This window comes from Brassica oleracea, chromosome C7, assembly GCF_000695525.1.
Source record: "Brassica oleracea var. oleracea cultivar TO1000 chromosome C7, BOL, whole genome shotgun sequence".
Taxonomy (NCBI): Eukaryota; Viridiplantae; Streptophyta; class Magnoliopsida; order Brassicales; family Brassicaceae; genus Brassica; species Brassica oleracea.
Window position 1 is genome coordinate 47,317,611 of NC_027754.1, and position 9,118 is coordinate 47,326,728.

Below are 9,118 nucleotides of genomic sequence, written 5' to 3' on the forward strand. Positions count from 1 at the left end.
GGGACTCGATCTTTCCCGGTCTCCTAGTTGGTTGACCCAGAAGCTGGAGGCTACAAACAGAAGGATATCGAGCAGCAAGTTTGAATCATGTTGAAAGCAGTTAGTGATCTTCGCATAAGAGCCTTCTGCGACTCCGACTGGGCAGCATGTCCTCTCACGAGGAGGTCTCTGTCTGCGTTTATTGTACTGTTGAGAGACTCACCCATCTCCTGGAAGACGAAGAAGCAAGATACAGTATCTCACTCTTCTGTGGAGGCAGAGTTTAGTTCAATGGCGGCGACTTTGCGTGAGCTAAAGTGGTTGAAGCGGCTGCTTGCGGACATGGGAGTGAAGCATAATGATCCTATGCAGCTTTTCTGCGACAGCAAATCGGCCATATACATAGCTACTAATCCAGTTTTCCATGAAAGGAAAAACATATCGAGTCGGACTGTCATAGTGTTCGAGACGCAGTGCAATATCGACTGATAACATTACGACACGTTCGGACGATGCAGCAGCTAGCTGACGTAATGACGAAGGCATTGGGTAGTTCCACATTCCACTATTTAATGAACAAGTTGGGCGTTAGGAACTTACATGCACCAACTTGAGGGGGAGTGTCAAGAGTGGTATGGTTTAGTAAGGTCTACTAAACCAAACCGATCGAGATGAGTCTCAGGTTATTAAGGTTGTTGAGATAATTAAGTACAATGTATTAGAAAGATAAAGATGTACGGTAGATGTAGATAAAAGTAGAATCTCTTGTAAAGATATGAAGGTCGAGTATATGTATCCAACGTGATCAATGAGATACACACACAGTTTACCAAATACACTTTCTCTCTGAGTTTACATGTGGTATGTATTCTGAGTAACAGAACAAAAAAATCTATAGACGATAACATGAATGGTATGGAGATTGACAAGTTTGGATAAGGTGTGGGCGGGATGTCCTGTAAATATGAGGAAGATACATCAAAAACAAGTAGATTAGAGAAAAAAATATGTAACCAAAACTGTATCCTTAATTAGACATGTATATCCAATATAAAGAAGAGTGTGATCAAATCAGAGGATTCAGTCATCCAAAACTCAAATAGATGAAGGTTACGTTCTAATATAGAAACTTGACAACACACACAAAATCACAAGAAGAGCAAATTCAAAACAGAGACAAATACATACTAGAAACAAAGCAAAGGTACAACATTTTTTATTCGAAAACAAAATCTCACTGAAACTAACACACTGTATTATCATGTGAAGTTTGTGTTCCTCGTCTGGCTTCAACTTCCCACCGTCGATGTCGATGTACTCTTCTCCATCTCTTTGTAACCACCGTCGATGTAATCTTGACAATCATTGATCGCTAGCTCCCAAGAGACTCAAAGCTGGGAAGAGCTTTGCAGTTAGCTTTTCCAATGACTTGTAGTAAGGCTTTGCATTCAACACCAGTCCCTGGAGTGATAAAAGGACTTGAAAGATGCTAGATGATTTGGGATTCCACACTTCACTTTTTCTGCCTTGCCATGTATTAAGAAGGCTTAGACAAATGTTTCCTCTTTCATAAAGGTTTGGATTTAGCTTCCACCCACCAGACTGATAATATCTCATCTGCAGCATGGAAAACACACAACATTATTACATGTTATGGATTAGTTTGGGTTTTACAATGATAGAAAATTCATACCGGTGGCTCGCTAGAGTACTAAACCCACCTGCCCAGTTGGCTCGGAAGCTGAAAAAACATACTCGCCAAGAGAGAAACGATGGTCAACAACGGTTGCATCTTTAGAATCTTGAACTTGTTCGGTATCACCATTCATCCAACGCACACGACGCTGGTAGTTCCCATTATTTCTGATTTAATCATAACACATGAAAGAATTTCAACACAGTTATTCAAGTCACTGGCTACTTCACTAACGAACTAAGAGATAATTTTTAGTCCATAAGATGCCTAATATGTTTTGTCTTCTGATTCCATTATAGATTTTGTTAAAGGTTTGTTTCTTAGATCTTATGTTTTCTTTTATTGAAAGACACATATAGATGTACAGACATAGTACATTTTCCTTATGTTGAATAATGAATATCTTATTATTGAAAGAAAACAAAAATAAAATATAAACAGAAAATATAAACCATAATTTTTCAAATAAGTTATTTTAAGTACCTAGCAGAACACATGCCACATGTTAGTTTTTAGGTAATTCAACTCTTTAAAAATAATATAGCATAAATCAATAATCTTATTATAACAAAACATAAATATTATTTACTATAGAACTTTTTTAGATACGGAACCGCTATGTTTGCTTTTAATAAGTAATTCTCTTTATTAAACAAAAAACGATTTACAACCAAATTTTAATACTTGCTAGTCTTTCAATTGAAAACTTATTGTTACACACTATTCTGTTGGTTCCTTTTAAATATCTGATAATTACATGTAATCATGTCTAAGTTAAATTTTATTTCAAACACTGCTATATACCATCATTTTTTTTAAATTGATTTTACTAATATATTTTACTATGAAGTAGATTTTAATCAATTTCTTTTTTGTGTGGTGGATATATATAAGCTAGCAAAATAAAATAGTATAACATATTTTCCGACAAAACAATTGTGGGTATTTTAAACTATCAATGTGTAGTATTCTATTTTACAAATAATTTCAACCAAATGTTGTTAAATAGTTAGATTAGTTAAATCACATAAAACTATATTAGACAAATTCATTTTCTAGAAAAACCTTTTGTATTTAACGGACAGTTCTTCTTAGTATTGCTATCCTCGATTTCCAGAGCTTCTACACTATGCCATCAACACTAGTTTTTCTCTGCTCTTCCTGATTTTTCATATATCGCACAGTTATGTGGGCATCAGTTACACTCAGACAATGGATTGTGGCTGTGTAAAGACACTCAACCAATTCAGGACAGCCCCTCACTCTGAAAAACCTAGATCTAAGTCGACAACTAGTTCCATCGCTATCCTTGAGGAAGCATCACGACTGAGAGAGAAAACAACTCGTTCATACATAACTCACTCGTTCAAAACACATCTATCCAATATTAGTTTGTCCATAATTTTTATCTCTTTATAGTGTGTCCACGTTTTTAGTTAATAGCATTAAAATGTCCATAATTCTTGGTTACCAAGATATCCACCAAATTTTATCTATCAGAAGTTGTCCATGATGTTATATATCATAAGTTTTCAACCATATCTTGTTCATCAAATCATCTACTAGAACCTGATAATACAAAATAAAATATTAATATTCTACAAGTACATAAAATACTTACAAATCTGTTTTGATAACAAATAATTAAATGAATGACAAATATAATTAAATATTATTTTCAATTGATTAAAATTATTTAATTGATAATGTTTACCTTAAACTTATCAATCAAATGCTATTTAATTTTCAAATTAACAAAGAACTAATGTTCAAGACGGGCTGCATTGTCCTTGACCAAGCTACTCCGGTAGATAGATGACATTTATAACTCCGGTAAAATTAACAAAGAACTATTTACTTTTATTTCTTTCGTTGTCTTGTTAGATGCTAGGAAAAGATGAGTCATTTGTTAACAATTCTGTTTCACTATAATACTAAATATATTTTCCTATATTTATTATTTTCAGTTATTTCTGTTTCTTTACATCGTTTATAACATATACTTTTAATTTGAATTATTTTCAGTTAAAAATCTAGCATAATTAAGAACGTTAAAAGATGAATACTTTGTGTTTGTGTGACTAAAACATTCTGATTAGAATGTAGAGAACATTTTCATCCGATGGCAAAGTTAACAATATTTTAGTGGATCCAAATGACATATTGTTAGAAGTTAAAAATTGGTTTGGAAATCTATAACATAGATGTCAAAATCCGGTGTACTTCAAACAGATCATTATCTTAAACAAATATATTATCTATCGTGGAGCATTAGCATTGCCATTAGGTGATCATGTGATTGATCACCATATAAAAAAGGTGAGAAACTTTCTTAATCTCATCGGAATGAGGACTAGATACAGTGAATGTTTTAAAACTTGAAAGTAGATACGAGTACTTCAAACACACTACAAGAAAACATGGATTTTCCTATTGAATTTTGCGACTACAATCGGAGTCGCTAAATATGCCGACCGAATACCGACCGTTTAGCGACTGATTTGCGACCAGTTAAATTCCGTCGCTATTTTACGACTACAACATTTCGTCGTTAATTAGTCGGCTATTTACGACTATTAAGCTACTCAAATGAGGTCGGTAAATTGTCGTCGGTTATCAGTCGCAAATTTCGCGACCGCTGAACGACCGAACTGTGTGGTCGTTAATTAGGAAAGACCACTACACTACGTTTGCTTCACACTTCACTTTCTATTTTACCCAGATTACATCAAATCTTTCACTTTTTCGCCAAACATTTCTTCGTGGGTCCACAGTTTCTAGCTAAGCTTTATGAGACCAACAAATTTTCGGTCAATATTAAACAGATGCATGAATCAAATATCTTGTAAGGATATACTAAAAAGATGTATGCATGTATCAAGAATCCTCAAATCAGGAATAAAATATTTTGCCTTTCAGAATACGTATGTCGTTATAACCATTTTCCATAATGAGTGTCACCAACAACACATGAAAATTAGTAGCCCACACTTAAATGGATCCATTCAAACTGGATGATTGTTCTATCTTGATATACTAATGCATGTAACCAGCTGATAATTGTAATCCTTTGGTTTCTTTCGATTTTGATATGACTATCACGACATTTTCACATTAAGCATGCGACAACTGGTGAGAATGACCAATATGATCGCTAACCACATTATGGATTTACTCATTAGTTGTCGAGTGACACTGCGAAACTTGACTCATAATGTTTCACCAACATTGATATATTTTATCCGACCTCCTAAACTCTTATCCATCGATTAACAACGTTTCTCAAGAATTTATACGACAATGCATTTTAAATAAATATATAAAAAGATCAAGAATTTCTGAAACCCATCGTCGTTATATTTGTTTGTACACTAGAAATTCAGCAGTTACATATTCTACTAGGCACTAGCTAGTTTACTTAAAAAAATACTACTCCCTAAATCAGGGCACTACTTAATACAATTAAAAATATTACATTAAGCTATTAATTTTATATGTATATATTTGCCCATTCTACTCCGTCTATGTAGGTGTTTTCTGGCACCGGATAAAAGAGGTTATAGTCATCACCGTCGTCTCCGACGTTATAATCTCCGAAAAATGGTGTTTCGTTAGCTTCGACAGAAACTGAAGAAGAAATGGGACTGTTGCTCGCGCCTCTTTCTACTCTTTCTGCCAATCTTTGAATTTCCCTCTCTGCATCATAGAGTTGTTCCTTGAGCTGAAGAAGCTGAGGAAACAATGTAACGTTAATTTAATCAATAAGCAATTGATCACAAAAGTAAAAGGTTTTTTTTGTTAGTGGATCTCCTCTAGAATTTTGAGTCCCACTGAGAAGGACACAAGTGATTATTACAAGATTATGACGCATATAAGTATTTTATGTTGTGTAATAACGTGACAATTTACTGTTAAATGTCGCTTTTTTTTGTTCTCAACTCGAGTCTTTGATGTCTTAATTATTGTGTTTTGTACTTTTATACTTTCTCCGTTTTTAATACATAACGTTTTAACTTTTAAAAAATAAATAAATGATATTTTTAACTTTTAATAGAAAATTTATTAATTTTTATATTATATGACTATATGTATTCTGTAGTCAATTTTATTATTAATCGAATTGTTTAAATGAATAATTAATAATGTTTTATTTTTAAAATATAAAAATTAAATACTTTCAAAGTTTTTCTAAAAAAAATTATAAACCAAAGAGAGAAAAAAAGAACTATACCTCTGACTCAAGTCGGCACTTGTCAGCAACGACGTTCTCATGTGAGTTTTTGAGGTTGTTGTACTCTTCCTCGAGCCTTTTGTTCTTCCACCGTGCACGACGGTTCTGAAACCAAACAGCAACTTGACGAGGGTCGAGCCCTAGCTCCGCGGCAAGTTTATCTTTCCTCTCGGACTCAAGCTTGTGCTCATCACCAAAACTCATCTCCAACATGTTCACTTGCTCATCGCTAAGCTTTCTCTTCCTAAAAAAACAGTTGCTTCCGTCTCCAGTAGCCACGGCTCTTTTGCTCTTCTTCCTCCTTCGCTTCGGTGGCTTCACTGCTCCTACCAACCAAAATAGATAAAATCAAACGAGTAATTCGCTAAAAAAAATATGACAAATACTTGTCAAAAAGAAACATGACCAATAAAGTTTTGGATTTTTCTTTACTTTTTAGTTTCTTGATGTGTGCTCACATGCACTAGATCATATCAATAGTTGTGTTGGTCGTAAACTTCTATTTTTTTGGAAAGACTCAAATAGATAGCCCACTTGAATTTCTATACCTTATTCCTTAAAATAGTGAAATTTTCGGATAGACTAACTAACCCACTTTTACTTTTATATGAAAGTCCATTAAGTTGGGGTTTCTAGAAATTCTAAACAAAAAATTATTGAAATTTACCTTCTTGTGGTAGTATCTGTGTGTAGACATCGGGGTACAATTGAGAGATAAAAGCCAAGTTTTGATCATCATCCATCGTGTGGTTCATGTTCTTGGATCACTCTCGTTCTCTCGTAATTTGTCTCACTTTTTATGAAATGTGAGAAGTTGTGTTGGGGGGAGAGGAAGGCCTATGATTTATAAGGAGCATAGGTGCAAAGAAATGAGTGTTTTTTTGTATGAAGTGTAATTTCCTGAAGTGGGGTTCTTGTATTTTAAATTAACGAAAATGCCACTACACATAAGTACACACCTTGTGTCTTGTGACTTAACAAGTAGATATGATAATTAATTTTAAACAATGATTTTGAAACTAAAGAGAGAGAAAGGTTTTTTCTAAGTAGTTTTATATTGTTGCATGTTGTAAAGACAAGGCTTGTAATTTAGACAAACATGACTATATAATGTAAAGAAATATGGCTATATCATTTAAACAATATGATTAACTTAAAACTCGTGAGTTTCTAAAAAAACTCATGTAAAAGTAGTATTTTGAGAGATCGGTTATAAGAAATGGAACGAAAAATATATGAATAACAACTGCTATGTAGTTTTTCTTTATTTTCTTTCTATTAAAACAACATTCTTTGTTAAAATGAGAGTTGTCTTAGTGTAGTCTACACATGTGTGCGTTATGTATATTGGATACATAAATTGCAAGCAATTTTTAGATGGTGCTCGATCGACTTTCACAATACACACACATACACCTTTGCACGGATAAGTATTCAACAAACAAAAAAGAGAAAAGTCGAAAGCAGGCACGTGAACTTAACAAAGTGAAAGTCATTTACCAAAATCGAATGATACATAATGTGTTGTAGTAAATAATATTTGCGAATTTTCAAAAATAATAATAATAATATTTGCGAGCCTCTGGGAAACTATATAGTAAAATATTAGAGGGAACACCAGTAATTAAGGAGGGATTGGCATATGTGAGTGTTCTGTCCAATTGATAGGCCATGCACTGATATCAATGTTATCCACGACCCAATCAGTCCCGGTCATTACTAAGATTCTTTTCTCTTTAGTTTTCTTCTAATTCGTGTTTAGGGATGGCTTAGAAGTTGTTTACTATATTTGGTAGAGATGGTCCGTTCCCTTCTTCTAGTTCTAGTCATTAGTAGATTAGGGCTGGAAAATAAGCCATAATTGGGTTGTCTTACAACTAAGATTTCAGTTGACAACATTTTACTCCAGCGGATGAAAAAAATCGTAGTATATATGAAAAACATTTATTGAAACTAGATTAACATAATAACAAAACGGCATAAATTTGAGCAAAAAAAAAACGGAATAAATATGTAAGAGGATCGGTTAAAAATGATATCTACATTTAGACAGTAAAGATGTCCAAGAAGACATATTATAATCATAAGAATGAAAAAAATACACATCCTAAAAATGAAACTTGTTATTTTATTTCATAACTGAAAAAAGAGAAGAAAAAAGATGGCCAGTGAGGAAAATAATTACTTAGACTATTTGCTTAATTGGTATAAACTCTAAAGCCAAAGAGGATATACTTGGGTATCAAAATAGAAAAGTATAGAAATTTATAAGTGGTTGGAGTGTATACTTAACGTCATGTCGTCATCTTCCAACACCTCCCAATCAAATCATTAATTAGTTTTAGTTAACTTCTTAAAATGGGTTTAAGTCCATCTTCATGATGTGAATTACTGATCTTTTTTTTTTTTGGTTTAAATGTTAAATGAATTACTGATCTTTTAACTGCATTTTGCATCATGTGGATATTTTGGCTATAGATGGTGACTACTAGGCTCGCACTCGTAAGCTAAATTGAGGATTTTGTGTACGTCATTGATTTTTTTTTTTTTTTGGTCGGCATCCTTGAAGTTATTGTGTCACGTTTTTTAATCCTTTTCTTTTATTTATTCTGAGAGGGTGTAAAGAGAGAAAAGGGAGGACAAAAGAACATGATGGAAGTCATGTGAAAGGAATACAACACACTACTAATGTACGTACGTATTATAATTTTTTAGGTTTTAAAATACTTCAAAATTAATATGATTGTAAAATATAGAGAAGTAGACAATGGAAGCCAAAGCCTTCTGTCTCCCTCTTTCTTCTGCTTATAGCGTGTCCGCGTTATGAACACTGCCATATCACTTAACATTTTTACCCAAAAAAAAAAAAACACTGCCATATCTTTACTCCTTTATATGTTCTTCCAATCCCACCCTGACATCTCTCCTCAAGTAACATCCCCAATACATAATTTAGGAATTGTTAAAGAAAGTTTTGTAGACAAGTTTGCTTAAAAGACTATATATATTATATGTCCAAGAACGTTCATATCAAAACCCAAAATATTGATATTAAAAGCACCACCCAAAAAGTATGGCATGTGATGATACGCACCATGTTTTTGGAACTTATATATGCGCGAGTCATTTACAAGACTTAATAAATATTATGATGCTTTTAAAACTTCAAGGGTATATTTCGGGCCTAAGTAATTTTGACAGTTGTATTAATA

The 9,118-nt window shown here is 33.2% G+C and overlaps 2 protein-coding genes across 3 annotated transcripts; one reads left to right on the top strand and one right to left on the bottom strand.

The window, feature by feature from the left end:
- The first annotated feature begins 87 nt into the window (after positions 1 to 87).
- Positions 88 to 468, top strand: LOC106303471 (uncharacterized mitochondrial protein AtMg00810-like). The gene has a single exon (XM_013739730.1). The coding sequence runs from the start codon at positions 88 to 90 to the stop codon at positions 466 to 468; it is 381 nt and encodes a 126-aa protein (XP_013595184.1).
- A 4,557-nt stretch (positions 469 to 5,025) lies between these two features.
- Positions 5,026 to 6,717, bottom strand: LOC106304652 (homeobox-leucine zipper protein ATHB-40-like). 2 transcript variants are annotated; one of them, XM_013741052.1, is made up of 3 exons: positions 6,574 to 6,717; positions 5,907 to 6,226; positions 5,026 to 5,405 (listed from the first exon to the last, which is right to left on the bottom strand). In XM_013741052.1, exons 1-3 carry the CDS (start codon positions 6,659 to 6,661, stop codon positions 5,166 to 5,168), a joined length of 648 nt encoding a protein of 215 aa, XP_013596506.1. In that variant the 5' UTR covers positions 6,662 to 6,717; the 3' UTR covers positions 5,026 to 5,165. The 2 variants fall into 2 exon arrangements, with proteins under 2 accessions (XP_013596506.1, XP_013596505.1); XM_013741051.1 differs by having other exon boundaries at positions 5,907 to 6,232.
- Positions 6,718 to 9,118: the final 2,401 nt, after the last annotated feature.

What these genes read in the sequence shown, in the direction of transcription:
- LOC106303471 (XM_013739730.1), top strand. Translation starts at nt 88, where the DNA reads ATGTTGAAAGCAGTTAGTGATCTTCGCATAAGAGCCTTCTGCGACTCC.
- LOC106304652 (XM_013741051.1), bottom strand. Translation starts at nt 6,661, where the DNA reads ATGAACCACACGATGGATGATGATCAAAACTTGGCTTTTATCTCTCAA. An exon ending in ACAGATACTACCACAAGAAG is followed by an intron (nt 6,233 to 6,573) that starts GTAAATTTCAAT and finishes TTTGGTTGGTAG; the next exon opens with GAGCAGTGAAGCCACCGAAG. An exon ending in AGTGCCGACTTGAGTCAGAG is followed by an intron (nt 5,406 to 5,906) that starts GTATAGTTCTTT and finishes TTGTTTCCTCAG; the next exon opens with CTTCTTCAGCTCAAGGAACA.